This window comes from Schistocerca serialis, chromosome 7, assembly GCF_023864345.2.
Source record: "Schistocerca serialis cubense isolate TAMUIC-IGC-003099 chromosome 7, iqSchSeri2.2, whole genome shotgun sequence".
In the NCBI taxonomy this organism is placed as follows: domain Eukaryota; kingdom Metazoa; phylum Arthropoda; class Insecta; order Orthoptera; family Acrididae; genus Schistocerca; species Schistocerca serialis.
Genome location: NC_064644.1, coordinates 94,987,847 through 95,011,871, shown reverse-complemented (window position 1 = coordinate 95,011,871; position 24,025 = coordinate 94,987,847). Strand labels below are relative to the sequence as shown.

At 40.4% G+C, this 24,025-nt stretch overlaps 1 protein-coding gene and 1 pseudogene across 1 annotated transcript in view; both read left to right on the top strand.

Moving 5' to 3' along the window:
* LOC126412344 (small conductance calcium-activated potassium channel protein-like) overlaps positions 1-19,507 on the top strand; it is a 233,803-nt gene extending 214,296 nt beyond the window's left edge. The window contains exon 7 of the mRNA XM_050081896.1: positions 18,992-19,507. Within this exon, the coding sequence (XP_049937853.1) occupies positions 18,992-19,378 (387 nt within the window). The 3' untranslated portion in view covers positions 19,379-19,507. The remainder of the gene's footprint in view (positions 1-18,991) is intronic.
* On the top strand, positions 2,780-2,897 carry LOC126413699 (5S ribosomal RNA; annotated as a pseudogene).
* Positions 19,508-24,025: the final 4,518 nt, after the last annotated feature.

Sequence of the window (24,025 nt, the reverse complement as noted above, 5' to 3'; positions counted from 1 at the left end):
CAGAGGTGGCGTGGAAACTTCAGAAGCAGACTGCACCTATCCTGGTACCGGCAGATATGGCAGTGCCTCCAACTGATAAGAGGTCCCAGTATGAAGGCCATTGTTGCTGTGATAGCCCTACAGACAGAGGACACATCTAGCTGGGGGCCTGCAACCAACTGCACAGCACCCCATGCATAGATGGTGCCATAACCATCTGGTAGTCCTGTTGTGTTGCAATGGACTCGAATCCAACATGAGATCCACTTCTTATTCAGCTTGCTCAGGTGGCAAGAAGAAAAGATTCAGTATAGTCTGATGAGAACCCCATGCAATAATTCTACCAGACTATGAGCATTGACCTTACAAAGCTAAAAAGTTATTGAGAACTGAGTCAGATTTAGTTGATCCTACAGCTCTTTACCATTTCTGTTCAAAAAGTACAAGTGGTGTGTTCTGCTATGCGATTAAAAGCTGGACGAATGGTAGTGTCATAAATTCTTAATGTTATTGCAAGCGCAGAACTGCATGAACTCAGATGGTGTGACCTGAGGTCTGTTGTCAGTAACCAAGGTGTGAGGTGCTTCTACAATGGCAAAAACTTTTTTTGAAGCCCCCCCCCCCCCCCCACCCTCCCCAATGTCTTGCTAATGTTATCATCTGCTGCAACGTGATGACAGGAGGAAAATGAAGAAAGGAGTCCACCACATTTTTCCAAGGAAGGAGCTGGGGAAATCTATATGGATGAATAGTTGCTGGCCACTGAGAATAAGACTTTGGAGGGGGGACAGAATGGGGATGACTGACAAACGTGCTTGGCAGGCTGTACAGTGACAGACAACAAACGACCCATGTAACATCATCGTCCATGTGTGGCAGCTGCAGTGGACCAGCTGCAACATTCACTACTGCAGGATGCTGTCAGCTGCCAGCAGTTGTTATCTTCCTGTGCTAGTGGCAGTCAACACCTTAGCCAAATAAGTACTGGAGGCCTGATGGAGATGTGGCTGACGACTTGGTGGGACATCCAATGCAGACATGTTGGAAGACCTGCAGGAGAAGTGGATCATGCATTAATGCTGCTGTAGCATCTCTAAAATGGTTGTAAAGTCTTCGAAGTATTCCTTTGCTTGAGTGTCCATCTAAAAACAGACTGTTCCCTGACTGTCAAAGTCTGGTCTGGGCCTATGGGAAGTCAGCACTAGGCATCCATATTCGAGTATTGTGGACAGACAGTAATGTATAGAGCACTGATGCTGGTGATTGGTAGCACATTCTGGGAGCTTAGTTGAGGGCTCGATTACTGATAATAATGGCTTATGATTCATAATTAAATGGAATTTATGGCCATACAAAAAAGAAAATATGAAATTATTTCAGAATGAAAGCAACAGACAGCCTATTTTTTTCAGTTTGTGAGTAATGTCCGTGGGCCTACTTTAATGTTTTGGACACAAATACTATAGTTTTTCAGTACCATTGGCAAGGTTGTGAGACAGGATGGCCTCAATGCCATGCAGTGAGGCATCCATAGCTGGTGTTAGTAATAAATGGAGCTAATACATCTGTAAACAGTGCACAGACTGAAGGCATGATTTCAGGTTTTGAAATTTCTTCTGATGAGTGTCCTACCACTGAAAAAGAACCACATTTTGCAAAAATGATTCAACAGGTAGACAACAGAAACCACAAATAAGATAAACTGGACATAATAGTTAACCTTGCCTAAAAACACTTGGAAGTCTTCTACTGACCAGGGGAAGGGCATTTTGCATAATGCTGCAACCTAATCTTGTGTGGTCTGAAGGCTGTCTTCACTTTCACTGCAAATGTAGCCAAGGTACATAACAGAAGACAGGAAGAAAAGAACATTTTGAAATATTACACTCAAGGCCTTATAAACAAAGGCCATGAAAAGATACACACGCCCATAAATGTTCTTAGTTAGTATGCCCCATTATCAAAATTTCATCTGGATAGTTTATGCAGTGGTGGATGCCTGTAATGACCTGTTCCAAAAATTTTTGAAAAATGGTCAGCACTCTAATGACTCCAATTGGTAATGTGTTGTACTGATAGATGCCAAAGAGGGGATATACAATACTAAAATTTTCCTGGAACCACCATCTAATGGAAGCTTACAATAAGCTTCCATGAGATCAGTTTTTAGAAAAAAGTTGACCCCCAGAAAATTTAGAAAATATTTAATCAGGGCATGGTGCAGAATGGCCCTATTTCTGCTTGTGCCTTAACTGTAGAGTTAAAATTACCAAACAAATGTAGGGAGCCATGAAGATTTTGTACCACCATGAAATGGGAGGCCTATTGGCTAAAAGAGATGGAGGGAAAACCACTTGTTGCTGTTCTAATCTGTGCAGATCTAGTTTCCCTGGATCACAGAGTGCTTTAAAGAAGTATGATGCTGCTGAAGGTTTCAACACTATGTATGTATGAAAGTTTGGAACCTTGTCTAACCTCAAACAATAATGTAAATAGAGAGCTGATGATGACTCCTGCTTGACATAGCACTGAAGGTTGAACAGAAAGCACAAAATGTTGAATAGAAAAGCCAAATGCAGAGTACGCATCCGGTACAAAAATGTTTGCTACTGTTGGGTTTGCAGCCACCAGGAAAGGCAGTTTCCAAGTAATTTGGTTACATATCACAAAAGTTGCACTTCTACATCTGCATTGATACTCCACAACCCACCATACAGTGTGTAGTGGAGGTTACCCTGTACCAATAATAGTTCCATGTGCAAATAGAGCAAGGGAAAAATGACTGTTTATGTACCTCAGTGCCAACAGCCTTGCTGCAGTGGTAACACTGGTTCCCATCAGATCACCAAAGGTAAGCGCTGTCGGGCTGGGCTAGCAGTTGGATGGGTGACCATCTGGTCTGCCGAGCGCTGTTGGCAAGCGGGGTGCACTCAGCCCTTGTGATGCAAACTGAGGATCTATTTGATTAAGAAGTAGCGGCTCTGGTCTCGGAAACTGACGTACGGCCGGGAGAGGGATGTGCTAATGACATGCCTCTCCGTACTAGTGATGTGCCCCTCTGTACTAGTGATGCCTGTGGGCTGAGTATGACACGGTGGCTAGTCGGTACTGTTGGGCCTTCATGGCCTGTTTGGGAGGAGTTTTAGTTTTTATATGCCTCAGTATGAGCCCTAATTTCTCATACCTTATCTTCAATGTATGCTGGTGGCAGTAGTATCATTCGGCAGTCAGCTTCAAATTCCAGTTCCCTAAATTTTCTCAATGGTGATCCTCCCTCCTTCCATTTAGGGATTCCCATTTGAGTTCTCAAAGCATCTCTGTAACATTTACATCTTGTTTGAATGTACCGGTGACAAATCTAGCAGCCCACCTCTGAATTGCTTTGATGTCCTCTTTCAGTCCAATTGGAACAATCCTAAACACTTCAGCAGTATTAGGTCGCACCAGTATGCTCTATGCCGTCTCCTTTACAAGTGAACCACACTTTCCTAAAATTCTCCCAGTAAAGTTACCTTCCCTACCACAGCCCTCACATGTTCATCCCATTTCATATCAGTTTTCAACCTAATGCCCAGATATTTAAATGGCATGACTGTGTCAAGCAGTACACTACAAATGCTGCATCCAAACATTACAAATTTGTTTTTCCTACTCATCTGCATTAACATTCCCCCACATTTAGAGCTAGCTGCCATTGATAACACCAACTAGAAATTTTGTCTAAGTCATCTTGTATTTTCCTACAGTCACTCAACTTCAACACCTTAGCACACACCGCAGCATTGTCAACAAACAACTGCAGGTTGCTGCCACCCCATCCACCAAATCATTGATGCATATGGAGAAAAACAGCTGTCCTGTCACACTTCCCTGCAGCACTCCTGATGATAACCTTGCCTCTGGTGAACACTTGCTGTTGAGTGTTCTATTACTGGATTCTATTGCTCAAGAAGTCTTTGAGCCATTCAAATATCTGTGAACTTATTTCATATGCTCGTACCTTCTTTAACAGCCTTCAGTGGGCTGCTGTGTCAAATGTTTTCTGGAAATTTATAAATATGGAATCTGCCTGTTGGCCTTCATCCATATTTCGCAGAGTATCATGTGAGAAAAGTGCAAGGTGAGTTTTGCATTAGCAATGCTTTCTGATTAGTGACCATAAGCTTCTCGGTCTCAAAATAAAATTATTATATTCAAACTGAGAATATTTTCAAGGATTCTGCAGCAAACTGAACAAATCTTTCAGTTGTTTCTCTACATCAGGAATGCTTATTACTACTTCATCCATACAGGAGTCTGTCCAATGGTCAAATAAACATATGTTTGTACAATTCTCCTGTGTGAATATTTTCTTGAACATGAAATTTTAAACTTTGGCATTCATTCTGCTATCTTCAACTGCCACATCAGACCGATAAACAAGGGACTGAATGGAAGTCTCTGCCAGATCTTTTGCTACGGTATATGGTGGTAGCTGTTATAGGCTCCACACATAGATCTATTCACAGGTGCACAAATCTCTACTAACCTTTGCTTGTTGTCATTTGTGCATTTTCTTTTGAACTGAAAGTGCAACAGCCCCTGCTTCCTCAGAATCTTGTGAATTTCATTATTAAACCAAGATGGGTCTCTTCCATCCTTCATCCACTTACTAAACACGTAACTCTCCAGAACACAATTTACACTATGCTTGAACTTTGCCCATAATTTCTCTACATCCATCTTACTGGAACTAATCGACGTCATTCACTTTTTTAAGTGAGATACTCAGAACTGTTTATCTGCTGTATCTAGCAGCAATACTCTCCTAGCCAACTTGACTTGTCTAATTTATTAACTTTTGTAACCATAGTTGCCCCCCCTCCTCCCCTCCCCCCCTTGCCCGCCCCCCCCCCTGCCCCCCCTCCCATGAACCATGGACCTTGTCATTGTTGGGGAGGCTTGCATGCCTCTCAGCGATGCAGATAGCCATACTGTAGCTGCAACCACAACAGAGGGGTGTCTGTTGAGAGGCCAGACAAATGTGTGGTTGCTGAAGAGAGGCAGCAGCCTTTTCAGTAGTTGCAGGAGCAAAAGCCTGGATGATTGACTGATCTTGCCTTTTGACATCAACCAAAACAGCCTTGCTATGCTGGTACTGTGATTGGCTGAGAGCAAGGGAAAACTACAGTTGTAATTTTTCCCAAGGTCATGCAGCTTTACTGTATCGTTAAATGATGATGGCATCCTCTTGGGTAAAATATTGTGGAGGTAAAATAGTCCCCCATTCGGATCTCTGGGCAGTGACTACTCATGAGGAAGTCATTATCAGGAGAAACAAAACTGGTGTTCTACAGATTGGAGCATGGAATGTCAGATCCCTTTGTCAAGCAGGTACATTAGAAAATTTAAAAAGGAAAATGGATAGGTTAAAGTTACATATAGTGGGAATTAGTGAAGTTCAGTAGTAGGAGGAAGAAGACTTCTGGTTTGGTGAATACAGGATTATAAATACAAAATCAAATAGGGGTAATGCACGAGTAGGTTTAATAACGAATAGGGGCAATTCAGGAGTAGGTTTAATAAAAAAAAAAAGAGAGCACAGGTAAGATACTATGAACAGCATAGTGAACGCATTATAGTAGCCAAGACAGACACGAAACCCACACCTACCACAGTAGTACAAGTTTACCTACATCTACATGGGTACTCTGCAAATCACATTCAAGTGCCTGGCAGAGGGTTCCATCAAACCACCTTCACAATTCTCTATTATTCCAATCTCATATAGTGCGCGGAAAGAATGAACACCTGTATCTTTCTGTACGAGCTCTGATTTCCCTTATTTTATCGTGGTGATCGTTCCTCCCTATGTAGGTCGGTGTCAACAAAATATTTCTGCATTTGGAGGAGAAAGTTGGTAATTGGAATTTTGTGAGAAGATTCCATTGAAACAAAAAACGCCTTTCTTTTAATGATTTCCAGCCCAAATCCTGTATCATTTCTGTGACACTCTCTCCCATATTTCACAATAATGCAAAACGTGCTGCCTTTCTTTGAACTTTTCTGATGTACTCCGTTAGTCCTATCTGGTAAGGATCCCACACTGTGCAGCAGTATTCTAAAAGAGGACGGACAAGCATAGTGTAGACAGTCTCCTTAGTAGGTCTGTTACATTTTCTAAGTGTCCTGCCACTAAAACACAGTCTTTGGTTACCCTTCCCCACAACATTTTCTATCTGTTTCTTCCAATTTAAATTGTTCATAATTGTAATACCTAGATATTTAGCTGAATTTAAAGCTTTTAGATTAGACTGATTTATCATCTAACCAAAGTTTAACGAATTCCTTTTAGCACTCATGTGAATTACCTCACACTTTTTGTTATTAGCATCAACTGCCAATTTTTGCACCATTCAGACATCTTTTCTAAATCGTTTTTCAATTTGTTTTGATCTTCCGTTGACTTTATTAGTCAATAAACAACAGCGTCATTTGCAAACAAATGAAAATGGCTGCTCAGATTGTCTCCAAAATTGTTTATATAGATAAGGAACAGCAGAGGGGCTATAACACTACCTTGCCAAACACCAGAAATCACTTCTGTTTTGCTCTATGACTTTCCGTCAGTTACTACGAATTGTGACCTCTCTGACAGAAAATCACAAATCCAGTCACATAACTGAGACGATATTCCGTAAGTGTGCAATTTCACTACGAGCTGCTTGTGTGGTAAGTGTCAAAATCCTTCCCGAAATCCAGAAATGTAGAAATGATCTGAAACCCCTTGTCAATAGCACTCACCACTTCATGTGAATAAAGAGCTAGTTCTGTTTCACACAAACGATGTTTTCTAAACTCATGCTGACTGTGTGTCAATAGACCATTTTCTTCAAGGTAATTCTTAATGTTTGAACATTATATGTCAACTAGCTCCACAGATGATGAAGAGATTGAAGAAATGTATGATGAGATAAAATAAATTATTCAGATAGTGAAGGGAGATGAAAATTTAATAGTCACGAGGGACTGGAATTTGATAGTAGGAAAAGGAAGAGAAGGAAAAGCAGTAGGGGAATATGGAATGGGAGTAAGGAATGAAAGAGGAAGCCACCTTGCAGAATTTTGCACAGAGCATAACTTAATCATAGCTGACACTTGGTTCAAGAATCATCAAAGAAGGTAGTTTGCATGGAAGAAGCCTGGAGATACTGGAAGGTATCAGATAGATTATATAATGGTAAGACAGAGATTCAGGAACCAGGTTTTAAATTGTAAGACATTTCCAGGGGCAGATGTGGACTCTGACCACAATCTATTGGTAATAAACTGTAGATTAAAACTGAAGAAACTACAAGAAGGTGGTATACTGAGGAGATGGGACCTGAATAAACTGAAAGAACCAGGGGTTGTAGAGAGCTTCAGGGAGAGCATTATGGAACGATTGACAAGACTGGGGGAAAGAAATACAGTAAAAGAAGAATGGGTAGCTTTGAGAGACGAAATAGTGAAGGTAGCAGAGGATCAAGTAGGTAAAAAGACGAGGGCTAATAGAAATCCTTGAGTAACAGAAGAGATATTGAATTTAATTGATGAAAGAAGAAAATACAAAAATCACTAAATGAAGCAGGCAAAAAAGAATACAAACGTCTCAAAAATGAGATCGACAGGAAAAGCAAAACGGCTAAGCAAGGACAAATGTAAGGATGTAGAAGTGCATATCACTAGGGGTAAGACAGATACTGCCTACAGGAAAATTAAAGAGATCTTTGGAGAAAAGAGAACGACTTGCATGAATATCGAGAGCTCATATGGAAATCCAGTAATAAGCAAAGAAGGGAAAGCATAAAGGTGGAAGGAGTATATAGAGGGTCTATACAAGGGCGATGTTCTTGAGGACAATATTATAGAAATGGAAGAGAATGTAGATGAAGATGAAATAGGAGATATGATACTGCGTGAATAGTTTTACAGAGCACTGAAAGACCTAAGTTGAAACAAGGCCCCGAAAGTAGACAACATTCCATTAGAAGTACTGACAGCCTTGGGAGAGCCAGGCCTAACAAAACTCTACCATCTAGTGAGCAAGATGTATGAGACAGGCGAAATTCCCTCAGACTTCAAGAAGAATATAATAATTCCAATTCCAAAGAAAGCAGGTGTTGACAGATGTGAAAATTACCGAACTATCAGTTTAATAAGCCACAGATGCAAATTACTAACACAAATTCTTTACAGATGAATGGAAAAACTGGTAGAAGTCACCCTCGGGGAAGATCAGTTTGAATTCCGTAGAAATGTTGGAACATGTGAGGCAATATTCACCCTACGACTTATCTTAGAAAATAGATCAAGGAATGGTAAGCCTATGTTTCTAGCATTCATAGACTTAGAGAAAGCTTTTGACAATGTTGACTGGAATACTCTCTTTCAAATTCTGAAGGTGGCAGGGGTAAAATACAGGGAGCGAAAAGCTATTTACAATTTGTACAGAAACCAGATGGCAGTTATAAGAGTTGAGGGACATGAAAGGGAAGCAGTAGTTGGGAAGGGAGTGAGACAGGGTTGTAGACTACCCCTGATGTTATTCAATCTGTATATTGAGCAAGCAGTAAAGGAAACAAAAGAAAAAATTGGAGTAGGAATTAAAATCCATGGAGAAGAAATAAAAACTTTGAGGTTTGCAGATGATATTGTAATTCTATCAGAGACAGCAAAGGACCTGGAAGAGCAGTTGAACAGAATGGACAGTGTCTTGAAAGGAGGATATAAGAAAAACTTCAACAAAAGCAAAATGAGGATACTAATGGAATGTAGTTGAATTAAACAGGTGTTGCTGAGGGAAATAGATAAGGAAATGAGAAACTGAAAGTAGTAGATAAGTTTTGTTATTTGATGAGAAACATAACTGATGATGGTCGAAGTAGAGAGGATATAAAATGTAGACTGGTAATGGCAAGGAAAGCGTTTCTGAAGAAGAGAAATTTGTTAACATCGAGTATAGATTTAAGTGTCAGGAAGTCGTTTCTGGTAATATTTGTATGGAGTGTAGCCATGTATGGAAGTGAAACATGGACGATAAATAGTTTGGACAAGAAGAGAATAGAAGCTTTTGAAATGTGGTGCTACAGAAGAATGCTGAAGATTAGATGGGTAGATCACATAACTAATGAGGAGGTATCGAATAGAACTGGAGAGAAGAGAAATATGTGGCACAACTTGACTAGAAGAAGGGATCGGTTGGTAGGGCATAATCTGAGGCATCAAGGGATCACCAATTTAGTATTTGAGGGCAGCGTGGAGGGTAAAAATCATAGAGGGAGACCAAGAGATGAATACACTAAACAGATTCAGAAGGATGTAGGTTGCAGTAGGTACTGGGAGATGAAGCAGCTTGCACAGGATAGAGAGCATGGAGAGCTGCATCAAACCAGTCTCTGGACTGAAGAACACAACAAACAAATTATTTAAAGAGACTAGAAGAAGCAGCAGCAGCAGAAGAAGGAGGAGGAGGAGGAGGAGAGGGAGAAAAAGAAGAAATCTCCTGCAGGGTGCAGTAGGAATACTATGCAAAGTTGACAACCAAACATCCTGCAGAGGTCTCTTCAGATACCTTGGGATTCTTACTTTGCATGCCAGTATATTTACTCACTAAATTTTCTAAAGGCGAGTTACAACCAAAAATAGATGAGACTTGCCCCCCTTTATTTTTCAGTTTGAGATCTGTTAGAGAACACTTCCAGACCAGTGTAAACTATTTTAAGTAAGCATTACAATCAAAATACAGTTTGCATAGTATTAGAGTTCTGCCAATGACAACTAGGGTCCACAGCATTAACAGTGTAAACCAAACCAATATGCTGATCGGTGCATACTTCATTGATTGCCTTACATCTAACTTAGAACTGTTGTGGGCCATTTGAAATACAGGTACTCCCGATAAGTGCCATCTGAGTAGTGGTGACATGATGGTCGACAGTAATGTTGCTCAAGCTGTTCAGTTTCCATAGCGACTTTGACTGGTGCCACCACATTCACTTCCTCCCTGCAACAACCACTGAGGGAGAGAAATGCAGGTGATGTGGGGTCCATATGACCTGCCATTGGGAGTTATGGTGAACCGATGCCCATAGGTACCCCTGCAGAAGTCTAGGGTGGGACAAAGCTCAGTGGAAGTCACATGAGTCACTCCAGGATTGTGGGGTGTCTCCAGGGGAACATGGAGGCTTCTGACCAAATAGCAGAGGCAAAGTTGGTTTTAGTGGCAGTAAAGAAGTCTGTGAATCCAGGTTGGGTGGCGTCTAAACTCACGGGCCCTGACTGGGGATATTGACCTGGAAGGTAAGTGCCTCAATGATGACAATGAGCCCACAGTGGACAAAACACTGAAAGTACACATATTATGAACATCTGATTACAGCCAGAACAGAACTGTCTCCTGGATGGAGAGTGCTGCTGTTTATACAAACATCAAATATTCCAGAATATGCAAACATTACAGCATTTGAGAATCTTCTGGAAATGATAAAAATAAATAACAAATAATTTCTGGTTAATAAATCTGAATGAGTGACCCACAGTATTCCATCCAGTGGTGTTAACTTGTACACCAACTGCAAGCAGCAGTGCTCATGTCAATATTAAAACAAAACAAAATATTACATATTTCAAAGCAATTCTTAAACTCTACTTTCTTAATAAGTACTACACCAGTACAGACGATTTTTTAATGGCCAATTTGTTGTCTGTTTGTGCCTTTTACAGTTGCTAATGATACTGATATTTTAAATATGATATAAATTTTATTATTTTATTGATGACAAAAGTACAACTTTTGTTTCGTGTTTGTATGCTGTAAAGTGGTAACATTCAGGTATCTACTCAGGTAGCAAAATATGTTGCTACTACTGAAGTTGTTACAATTATAAACTGTAAAATATTTGTAAAATTGTTTGATTATGTACAGAAAAAGATTAAGAAGAGGACTGACAAAGCATTATACTGTGCAGTGAATATAAGTAAGACACTCAAATGTGAAATTCACCCGCCAGCTTAGCCGTGAGTGCTAATGCACTGCTTCCTGGACTCGTGTAGGTGCACCGGCCCCTGATCAAATCTGCCCACTGGATTAATGACGAGGGCTGGTGTGCCGGCCAGCCTGGATGTGGTTTTTAGGCAGTTTTCCACATCCCCCTAGGTGAATCCTGGGCTGGTCCCCATGTCCCGCCTCAGTTATACAGCTCACAGAAATCTGAACACATTCGCACTGTTCCATGGATTACACTAGACGCAGATAGCTGGGGTACAATTCCATCCCACAGGGTATGGGGTGGCGGCAGGAAGGGTGTCCGGCCACCCCTTCACATTAACATTGCCAAATCCATTCCTAACCATGCCGACCCTGCGCAACCACAGGGTACACGCATAAGCGGAAGAAGAAAGACTCAAATGTGAAAGTCCCCACTGTTAACTGTGGCAAATAAAACAGGTACACTCATCACCCAGCACAAAAGCTATGGTATGGCCAACATAAATCCCCTCAGGGACTCAGAATTCATTTGCTGAATATGGGCTTGGCAACCCCAGGTTCCTGAGTTGGGGGCTGGTAAGCACCGCCAGTCACGATAAGCTCTGGGCAGCATTCTTCAGTGACCACTCTGCAGCATGGCAGTGAAATGTTACGTGTCACAGGGAATGGGGATCTTACATACCTAATCCTATGCGGTCCTACCTAATCCTATGCGGTCCTACAAGTGCCAGAATATTGGTCACACAAAGCTGAGTTGTGGGGGTGAAGCAACCTGAGGGAAACATGAAAAGGCAACTCATGAAGCTGGGAATGACTGTCCATCTCCAGCAGTCTGTGTTAACTGCTCCTGGAGACACCTAGTCTGGAGCCAAGACTGCCCTGCTTTTGCAGAGGAATGAAAACTTCAGGAACTGAAAGTGACCAAGTGGATCCACTATGCAGAAGCCAAAACGTAATATAAGGTGATGGAACACCCTGTCTTCACCACTTTTTGTGCTTCTGTGGTGCAAAACTCTCTTCCTGAGGTCAATGCTGTGATGCAGACGACGTCCAATGTACAACTATCCACCACCAGCAACTGTACTTGCATGTGTACATGCCAAAGCAAAGTGCTTAAGGATAAAGCAATCCAAGCATTTACAGAAAATGCTAGCAACAGTTCTGCAGTGAGCATCAAGAAGAGAGACAAAAAGCAGTGTGTCTCTCGATGCCCGATTTCCCCCTTATCCTCAAATGGACAGGGTGCAGGGAAAGGATCATGACATTCGAGTCAAAAGCTGTGCCAGGCACCATCAGACATCATTCTGACATGTCTCAAGGATGAGGAGGAAATCATGGAGCTAGATGCCTCAGATCCAGGCAGCCCCCAGTGCAATGATTCCCTTACTACAGTGGAACATGAATGGGCTCAGCACTCATGTGGAGGAACTGAAACTCCTAGCACAGGCATGTCCCTTGTGCTTGTGTTTACAAGAAACACATTTTAAAGATACTGATGTCCCTGTGCTACGGGGCTGTACCCTATACCGCATGGATTACCTACTGGGGGAAAGAACCAAGGGAGGGGTCACTGTGTTTGTCACTGATGCGCACCCCTCCTCTGCCCTCTCCCTGGCTACTGACCTGTAAGCAGTTGCAGCTAAAATTAATATGTGTCAGAAAGTCACTGTTTGTTTGCTGTATTTACCTCTGCAAGATGCAGTAGACTCTAAGACACTCACAGAACTTATAGAACAACTCCCCTGACCATTTCTCCTCCTGGGAGGCTTCAATGCCCATCATGTCTTGTGCGGCTCAACCTCTACTTGCCCTTGGGGTCAGGTTTTGGAGAGCCTCATGACATCTCACGAGCTGTACATCTTCAACACCTGTAGTCACACTCATTTCTGCACTGCTCCTGGGATATTCTCAGCCATTGACCTCTCTTTCTGCTCTCCAGCCCTCGCAGACTGTGTTCGGTGAGTCATTGATGATCTTCATTCCAGTGACCAGTTCCCACTGTGCCTTCACCTACTGGATAGAGCACTACCCAAAGTATGGTCAGTAGCACTAACAGAACACTGTTCAGCCAGCTGGCTGTGTTCAAGCAATGCAACATCATCCAGGGTTGGGTAGACCACATGACACGAGTGATGCAACATGCTGCTGACTTACCCGTCCCCAAGTCTGTCAACTGTCCTAGGAGGCAGTCTTTGCCTCATGGACTGCTGAGTGCCATTCAGCAATCCAGGATAGGCATGTGGCACTTCACCAGTTTAAATGTTGCCCAGTAGCAGACCACCTCAGAGCCTTTCGACTCGCGAAAGCTGAGGCTTGAAGCATAATTAAGGAGAGCAAAAAGAGGTCATGCCAAGAGTTTCTCAACTCCATCAACAGTTCCACTTGCCCTACAAAAGTATGGGAAGCCATCTAGAGGATTTCCAGGCTGTTTACCAATAGCAGCAGGGTTGAAACAGGGATATCTCCAAATGACGCCCAGAGACATTGCTCAGACACAGGAAGATACTTTTGCAAAAACTACTGTGCATTCCAGCCAGGATATGACGTGTCGCTGCTACCATGTGACTTTCAAGAGGGGCCAGTTAAAATAGGGATCCAAATGCTCTGAATCCTACAATTCCCCTTTCTCCACATGGGAGCTGGAATCAGGCCTGTCTGAGGCACACAACATTGCATCCAGTCACAACAATATCAGGTATCGTGTGCTTTGACATTTTCCACCAACATAGAAGGAAACCTCCTTGAATCTTTTAATTTTCTATGGCTGACAGAATCGCAGTAGCTAAATGAGTATCACCTTATCGAGATGTATAGGGAAGACTCTAGAGTGAATTGTTAAGTGTCATGTGGTCTGGTTGTTAGAAACCAGGCAACTCGTTAGCTGCTCTCAGTGTGGATTCTGGAGATTTCAGACCACTGTCAACAATCTAACCCTGCTAGAGGCAGCTATTCAGCAGGCAGGACTGTATCAGCATATTCTTCGATATTGTTAAGGCTATGATTACTTTGAGACATAGTATTCTCACACAACTCTATCAGTGGGGCTTTCTTGGCTGCCTCCCCATCTTCATAAGGTCTTTCCTGTCTCAGCAGTTATTTTAGGGTCTGAGTTGGTGACATGCTGTCATATAGTTTGGAGTGGGAGAATGGTGTCCCTCAGGGCAGTGTTGTAAGGTTAGAGGAGTGGGTTGTAAAGATGGGTTTTCAGTTTTCTACAGGTAAGTGTGTGTGTGTGTGGGGGGGGGGGGGGGGGGGCATGTGCACACATTTTAATCGATCTTGTCATATTTTTCATCTACCTGACTTGGATATGTGGGACACCATCCTACATTTTAGAGTCACAGTAGAGTTTCTGGGCCTCATTTTTTCTCCAAATTGTTGCAGTTGCCTCGTCTGAGAGACCTGAAAGTCAGAACTCTCAACGCACTGAACATCATAAAATGCTTTAGCCACAGGTCTTAGGAAGCAGACAGGGTGTGTCTGCTCAAGTTTAATAGGACTTTCATGCATTTTTGGCTCGACTATGGGTGCACAGTGTATGGATCAGCTTCTTATTTGAAGATCATTGACACTCCACCATCAGGGGATTCAGCTGCCTATAGAAACAATCCCATGGCTAGTCTCTGTGCTGAGGCTGGGGAACCACCACTCACCATCTGGCAGCTCCTCATTTTGTGTCAGGCGTGCAAGTTCCTTGCAGCTCCGAATTCGCCCACATATCATACTGTTACTCATACACCTCTGAAATGCCTCAACTGTCCACAAGCGCCGGCCGGAGTGGCCAAGCGGTTCTAGGCGCTACAGTCTGGAACCGCGCGACCGCTATGATCGCAGGTTCGAATCCTGCCTCGGGCGTGGAAGTGTGTGATGTCCTTAGGTTAGTTAGGTTTAAGTAGTTCTAAGTTCTAGGGGACTGATGACCACATCAGTTAAGTCCCATAGTGCTCAGAGCCATTTGAACCAATTGTCCACAATCCACAATGCCATTTGGGATCTGTGTGCACTGGTGCTGGAGTCACTTGGTGTGGAGAAGCACAACCTCAAATTCAGAGTTTTAACCATCTGCTTTCCTAGTTACTGTGGGGGCCTAGAGTGATTTTCCTCCTGTTTTTAATGTGATTTTCCTGACATTTTGTCTGAGCACAACTACTATATAACTGTCTCTATGGATGGGTCCAAACAGGGTGCCACAGTTGCTTGCTTTATTGTTTTACTGGATTGTGTCCTCAATGTCCAATTACCTGAAGACTTTACTGTCTTCGATGCAGAATTATATGTGATCTTGCGGGCACTGGAGCAAATGAAATGTTGTTCCAATGCTAAATTTCTTGTCCATTCCAGTTCTCTGAGTGTCCTGCACTCTATACAGTGTTTGTACCCAGCAGACAAAGTAGTCCAGAACATCCCGAATGTCCTCCTCCAATAATAATGGCTGGGAAAGAAGGTATCTTTCTGTTGAGTTCCAGAAAACATGTGTATTGTGTGGAACGAAAGGGCGGATCTAGCAGCCAAGGAGGCATGTCATAATCCTCATTTATTCCAGTGTGCCACTGCCCTGCTTGCTATAGTCTTGCTGTTGAGATCCGAAGTCTGGTGTCAATGGGAGGAGGAGTGGCTGGAAGTGACAGACGCAAACTTTGTCTAGTGAATCCCACAATGTGGCCGCAGTGTACCTCCTTCCAGCCATGTCAATGGGATGAGGCCCTCCTTACTTCTCTGAATAGGCCACAACCCTATGACACGTGGCTTCTTGTTCCGGTGAGAGGGCTCTTCAATGTGTGGTGCTTGTGGCGTACAGATTACAGTGTGCCACATTTTATTGAACTGGATTTTATTTTCTTACCAGTAGGTTGCAGCAGATTTTGTGATGGATCTGCCCTCTATTTTAAGTAATGTTCAAACGAATGTGTTTAGAGTTTTAAAATTTTGTGAATTGTCCAATATTTTTCCCAAGCGTGTAGGAAGATGGTTTTAATGTGTTAACAGGGTAACTGGCTCACGTATGTTTCTTCTGTGGTCAGCCTGTTACATTTTCCAGTGCCTTTCTTTTACCTCCTTTGTCATTTTACTTGTGTTTTGATCTCATATATAGCTACTTTTACTATTTTACATTGTTTGTTTGAATGAGTGTAAGGTTGCTGATAACCTCACTGTCGAGCACATATAAGTTCCAAACACACACACACACACACACACACACACACACACACACACACACAGATATATATATATATATATATATATATATATATATAATAGAGGGAAACATTCCACGCAGGAAAAATATATTTAAAAACAAAGATATGTGACTTACCATACGAAAGTGCTGGCAGGTTGATAGAAACACAAACAGACACATACGTACACACAAAATTCCAGCTTTCGCAACAAACTGTTGCCTCATCAGGAAAGAGGGAAGGAGAGGGAAAGACGAAAGGAAGTGGGTTTTAAGGGAGTGGGTAAGGAGTCATTCCAATCCCGGGAGCGGAAAGACTTACCTTAGGGGGAAAAAAAGGACGGGTATACACTCGCGCACACACACACATATCCAATCCACACACATACAGACACAAGCAGACAGGTCTTTAAATATGTCTGCTTGTGTCTGTATATGTGTGGATGGATATGTGTGTGTGTGCGAGTGTATACCCGTCCTTTTTTCCCCCTAAGGTAAGTCTTTCCGCTCCCGGGATTGGAATGACTCCTTACCCTCTCCCTTAAAACCCACATCCTTTCGTCTTTCCCTCTCCTTCCCTCTTTCTTGATGAGGCAACAGTTTGTTGCGAAAGCTTGAATTTTGTGTGTATGTTTGTGTTTGTTTGTGTGTCTTTCGACCTGCCAGCGCTTTCGTTTGGTAAGTCACATCATCTTTGTTTTTTGATAAATTTTTCCAATGTGGAATGTTTCCCTCTATTTTTTTATATATATATATATATATATATATCAAAAAAGAAAGATGATGAAACTTACCAAACAAAAGCGCTGGCAGGTCGATAGACACACAAACAAACACAAACATACACACAAAATTCTAGCTTTCGCAACCAATGGTTGCCTCGTCAGGAAAGAGGGAAGGAGAAGGAAAGACAAAAGGATATGGGTTTTAAGGGAGAGGGTAAGGAGTCATTCCAATCCCGGGAGCGGAAAGACTTACCTTAGGGGGAAAAAAGGACAGGTATACACTCGCACACACACACATATCCATCCACACATACACAGACACAAGCAGACATTTGTAAAGGCAAAGAGTTTGGGCAGAGATGTCAGTCGGGGCAGATGTACAGAGGCAATGATGAAGTTGAAAGACAGGTGGGGTATGAGCGGCGGCAAATTGAAATTAGAAATTAGCGGAGATTGAGGCCTGGCGGATAGCGAGAAGAAAGGATATGCTGAAGGGCAAGTTCCCATCTCCGGAGTTCTGACAGGTTGGTGTTAGTGGGAAGTATCCAGATAACCCGGACGGTGTAACACTGTGCCAAGATGTGTTGGCCGTGCACCAAGGCATGTTTAGCCACAGGGTGATCCTCATTACCAACAAACACTGTCAACAAACTGTCCATTCGCATGAATGGACACAGGCAGACAGTGTTTGTTGGTAATGAGGATCACCCTGTGGCTAAACATGCCTTGGTGCACGGCCAACACATCTTGGCACAGTGTTACACCGTCCGGGTTATCTGGATACTTCCCACTAACACCAACCTGTCAGAACTCCGGAGATGGGAACTTGCCCTTCAGCATATCCTTTCTTCTCGCTATCCGCCAGGCCTCAATCTCCGCTAATTTCTAATTTCAATTTGCCGCCGCTCATACCCCACCTGTCTTTCAACTTCATCATTGCCTCTGTACATCTGCCCCGACTGACATCTCTGCCCAAACTCTTTGCCTTTACAAATGTCTGCTTGTGTCTGTGTATGTGTGGATGGATATGTGTGTGTGTGTGCGAGTGTATACCTGTCCTTTTTTCCCCCTAAGGTAAGTCTTTCCGCTCCCGGGATTGGAATGACTCCTTACCCTCTCCCTTAAAACCCATATCCTTTTGTCTTTCCTTCTCCTTCCCTCTTTCCTGACGAGGCAACCATTGGTTGCGAAAGCTAGAATTTTGTGTGTATGTTTGTGTTTGTTTGTGTGTCTATCGACCTGCCAGCGCTTTTGTTTGGTAAGTTTCATCATCTTTCTTTTTTGATATATTTTTCCCACGTGGAATGTTTCCCTCTATTATATATATATATATATATATTTAAACTCTTTGCCTTTACAAATGTCTGCTTGTGTCTGTGTATGTGTGGATGAATATGTGTGTGTGTGCGAGTGTATACCTGTCCTTTTTCCCCCTAAGGTAAGTCTTTCCGCTCCCGGGATTGGAATGACTCCTTACCCTCTCCCTTAAAACCCATATCCTTTTGTCTTTCCTTCTCCTTCCCTCTTTCCTGACGAGGCAACCATTGGTTGCGAAAGCTAGAATTTTGTGTGTATGTTTGTGTTTGTTTGTGTGTCTATCGACCTGCCAGCGCTTTTGTTTGGTAAGTTTCATCATCTTTCTTTTTATATATATATATATATATATATATATATATATATATATATATATATATATATATATGTGTGTGTGTGTGTGTGTGTGTGTGTGTGTGTGTGTGTGTGTGTGTGTGTGTGTGTGTGTATTGCTAGTATATTGCAAGCTGTGGGAACAAAACATCCCTTCATATGCACCTGTAGAGTTTGGAAATTAGAAGAGAAAATGTAAGGCAGTAAGGCAATTGACGTGGAACTCCCGTTTTTATCTCATTTCTGGTGGAAGAACGTACATATTTATACAAAAACTTTGCTTATAATTAGTATCAGTGTGCCTTTCAGTCACTGAAAGATTCTGCAATCTAATTAAATTACAGTGATCTTAACCTGCCCCTCCTTATGAGTAAGAGATTTTTAATTGTAACAGTATTTTAAACACGTTATTTGTGCTTAAGGTTTGTACATGGTTTGTCATATATTGTGTTACAGACACAAAACACTGTCTACGAGATTGTATCGGATATGAGTGGAAGGCAAGATGCACTGGAGGAGCGTTTGTCCAATTTGGAGGACAAACTGACAGCTATCCAGGAGCAGTTGGAATCGCTGCCCGAGACTCTAGCCCGGTGCCTCACACAGCACTCTGAACGGCAGGAACAACGACGCAACTTCCTCCACCCCGAGTCCGCACTCTCGGCGCAGCCCGCGGCTGCCCCGGCCACCCCCCTCCTACTGGGGCCGGCACCGCTGTCACTACCACACTCGCGCAGTGTGCCCAACCCGTGGCCCCCGAGCCCTATCGTACCTCCCATCAGCAGCCGCACACCACACCTCGTGCCCACGCCGCCTGCACCGAGTGCCCCTTCGACCAGCTGAGAGGATGACAACTCTCGTGTGCCTGTTTTCTTCCTATTTGGTTCTCCTGAGATTGCAAATGAAATTTATTTGTGATATACAGTCTGCTCCTAATGAAGCAAATACTCAGCAATGGTGAACTTACAAGCTACTCTCTGTGTTAATTTTTCAAACGTAGTGTCACATTAACAACTGGCCCTTATCCTTATTGCTGCAAACTTGCAGAACTTGTCAAGTGTCATTAATACAAAACGTATATATGTTTTAAGTTACAGCAAATGATAATTACTTGTGAGATATTGAACTACCATTTGTGCAGATTAATTTGTGACTATCCATTATATTCGTATAACAGTGTGGGACTGAGTATCATACAAAGAAGCCAAAATGAGTACAAAAGTGCTGTTATAAAGGAATTTCAAGTTAAAATAAGGTAAATATACATTTTGTATGTACATGCTGAAATGTAAATTAACACTATAAATGTAAGAAAAATTACTCATTATTTTATATGTAACAGTCTACAAGAAATAGCTTAAGTAACAACTCGGTACTACTCTTCCATGGTTTCTGCACCACACACTAGACACAAGAAATTATCTCTTTTTGCCTATCCTGTAATAATTAATGAGTTTTACAACAGTAAGGCTTTCTGTTTTGTCCACATGAAAGCACCAACACTTTATCTCATGTTATAGATTTGACATCAAGTGGGCTAGAATTTTATTTTTTCCAATGTTTTTCAAGTTACGTTTTTTGTTCATAGTAATCCTGTACCCTGGTACTCATTTTTCCTGTTTCTCTGCAGCATGTTATTTTACACCTGTTGCATTATGCTGCAAGATATCCATATATTTTTCCCCTTAATTTCCATGTTTTATTATCTTTACTACCATTACAAATTTCTAGCCTAGAACTGAATTTGTGTTTATATAGTTATTCCTTAAATATCAAAACTTACTCCAGAGACATGAAGTGCTGGTCTCTCTCTTCCTTTCATACTATAGAATTAGTAAGCAAGGAAAGACTTCAGCAAAACATCTTATATTCTGGTGAAAATGTGTACCACCTAGGCCTACTTTGATCAATTTTGTTGTTATTCTTCTTATTAAATTATTTTTTGACCCAGAGATCATAAGATTGTTAAAGAAGAATGCTGTTATATCTGTTGGAAGTTCCAGGCTGAGGTATCATCATTCAAATGATATGCTTGTAAGACACTGTCCCCAGAGTAGTAATTGCCAATAATTCTTCCAACTGAATACTATAAACGGACTTAAACAAATGGCGATTATGTAGTAAATAGTAATTCTTGTGGGTAATACTTAGCCCTACAGTAGATACTAATTACATTCATTGCTCTTGGTATGTGACTTCCTCTTGCCACACCTTTCACACCTCAGCTGGTTAATTTTATTTCTGCCATTTGTAATGATTCATCAAGTAAGTTGAAGTTTATATTTTAGTATAATTGCTGCTAGTTTCTCATTATACATTGTTATTAATTGGCTGAAACTTATAGTTTATTGTTCTGTCGCTGACTTTACTGTATTGCTTTTTCCTGATTTCTGAAGTTATCATGTAATCTAGAGACTGAAAGTCCTCTTTGCAACATCACTGTTTCCAATTTATACCACAGTTTTACTCTTATATGCATATGGACTGTAATAACCATAATTATTCCTGTTATTAAGATAACTACATTTTATTCATTAGAGCTCGTCATATTGTCTATCTCTGCACCAAGTGTATATATTTATCATCATCTTCATATCAATCACATACATTGTGCCTTAGTATTCAGAGATGTTGCATAACACTGCTTAGCAAGGTATGATGAAAGCATTGTGCAACACTATGGGTTTTACTATTTCCATTATTATTTTAAATACAAAACTGGAAAAATGTTCAAATACTGGTTTCCATAAGTAAGATTGTTATGAACATGAGAAATATAACTTCAAGTAATATTTTGACACAATTAAAATAGAAGTTGCAGGTTCCAATGTCTGCACATTCTTGTCACCTAGGGTGTTGTCCACTATAATTTTTTATTTACAGTATGCGTAAACCATGAGAACCGTTTTATGTAATATTTTTTGAAGTTTCATGTTATGTCCTAGTACTGAGATTTAACACAAGCTGTTTGCATTAACAATATATTTAATGAATTTAAGTGTATACCACACAGCACAGTAGTCTAATCATAATTAAGATTTCTTCTGGGAGTACTTGTAAGCAAGACCTAATTTCTTGAGAGTAATTTTCACCACAGGCACTTTAAGAACATACAACAATCAATGGAGCAGACTGTCAAGTGAAAAGAGTACTTCAGTTGCAATTACATTATTTATTGAAAACCAGGAGAGCTACTGTCCTCATTCCATAAGTAACATTATTCATTTACTATTAATGAAACAGAGACATTTTCTGTGCCATTTTCTACCTGCTCAAATGACTATAATGCACTAACTGTTCTGAATGATTATGTGAAAATTCAAGGAGAGTGTTAATGGACAGCAACACAAAACTTTTGTGCCCTTGATAACAATTGTGATGATATTTATGGCCTTGACAATGGCTAATGTTTATTTTCATGAGCATATTTCAGTTGAGTGATATGAGTGAATATCCTAAGTGAATGAGAAGTGTGAAAAGCATTAACAGTGTTGAATACTGTTTAAGTGTGATAACAGAACTAATATGTCATAACTATTCTCAGCAATTGCAATTTTTATACAAGAAGCCTTCCATAAGTGATGCCATCTTCTTAAATGGTTACTTCCTCAGCCTATTTAAATTTACTTGTTATTCAAGTTGAGGAACACACATAAATAAATAAGAATGCCAGCCCAGGAATGTGGAACATGTTAAATATTTCCTGTAATCATATTCTGATGTGGTGTGGCTATCATAAAAAAGATTTATTTTAGTAATAATAGATTTGTTAAATTGAGTCATACTCAGAGCTGTATAAAAATACATTTATTTTGAAATCAGTTAGAGTACTGCAAAAATAGCCATTAAAATGTTGAATCTTTGACAAATTTTAGGCAGAATAAATTAATTGTAATGTCATAATAACAAAATAGTATTTTGAATGGCTCTTTCATTGAACTTGACTAGTTAAAGAGCTTTGTCTCTCGCATGAAATAAAATTAATTGCTTGTGCTATTAAATCTTTTAGGCTAGAAGGGATACATGCAGATTAGAAAGATAGAAGGTAAGTTTCTGCTGAGTAATTCAGAATAAAACACCAATTATGTGTAGTTACTATTTTTCAAGATTCTTATTCCAAACCAAATAAAACATTAAAATTTATTTTTTTAAATTTTTCAAATATAACTACACAAAATATTATAAATGCATATCTTTACAAGAAAAGAAAAAATAGTTGTTAAATAATAATCTTAGAAAAGGTGCTATGTAAGAATGAAATAGAAATTATTAAAAATAACTTGTGACATCACTAATGGACTGACTTCTTCTCAGCTATCTAAAATACTTTAAAAACTTTTCTGAATATTATTCCAGTTACTGTAATTTTCATAGAGATTCTTCCAAATAATAAAGTTTTATTGTGATTTATCGAGAAATTACTGCTCTCTAACAAAATTGTTTTTTGGCTTTGGAGACTGAAAAGTTTACTTTTTGTTCCTCACTGTGTAACTTCATTATTTCACTTGACGTTGGAAAATGATAAACTGAGAAATTAAGTAAAACCTTTTTTGCAATAATTATTTTCCTCAGATATGTGTTAAAATTTGATGTATAGTTTGAGGTGATTTTTTAGTTAATCTCATGTTGATTGCTGCATTACTCTGAGGGAGCTTGGAGTAATTGTTAAAGTGATTTGACTGAAGGATGTGGTTTGTGTTACATGTATGGTACTAATTTATTTTCTCACTTTTTTTCTTCATAAAAGATTGTTCAAATATCTGTTTTTGCAACTAGATATCTGGATGCATATTACAGACAAATATTGTTCATAAAAGACCAATGTAAAAAATTAATAACTGTAAGTATTAGAAACCATATATTTATACTAACTTAATACAAAATTACGCTAAAGTTGTATTACTTATAATGTGGAGTGTAAATAAGAGAATATATATAGTTATGTACATAGAATATTGTTAAGTAGTTTTTATTATAATGGAGCATACTTGGCATATCAGACATTATGAGGATTCATACAAAGCAAGTTGAATATTAGTGTCAGTACAAGAAACAATAGTTAAAAAAATACTGTGAAGTTTTACGCCGTCTTTCCTTTTCGTATAAAATTTATCCACTATTGCATTTATAAAAAAAAATAGCCCTTGAAGTACTGGAGAGGAAATAAAATATTTTTGGGATATACTGATTCATTGAAGGATACCTCTAATTAAATGGAAGTGTATTTGTAAGTCATGCAAAATAATTTTCTTATAACTTGCATTGAAAAGGGCTTGGAAATAAGTTCAACGATTACCCACTTGCAAGTAAATCTCAATTTAGTAAAAATTTGTTGTTACGCTCATCAGATGTTGAGGCTGTAAACGCAGTGTCAATTTCCATAACAAAGACAAAATCTCTGTGTAAAAAGTGCACAGTTTTTAAGAAAGCCATGTTCTCCTGTGTAAATTTAATTAACATCTGATATATGCAAAGACTGACATAGATGTT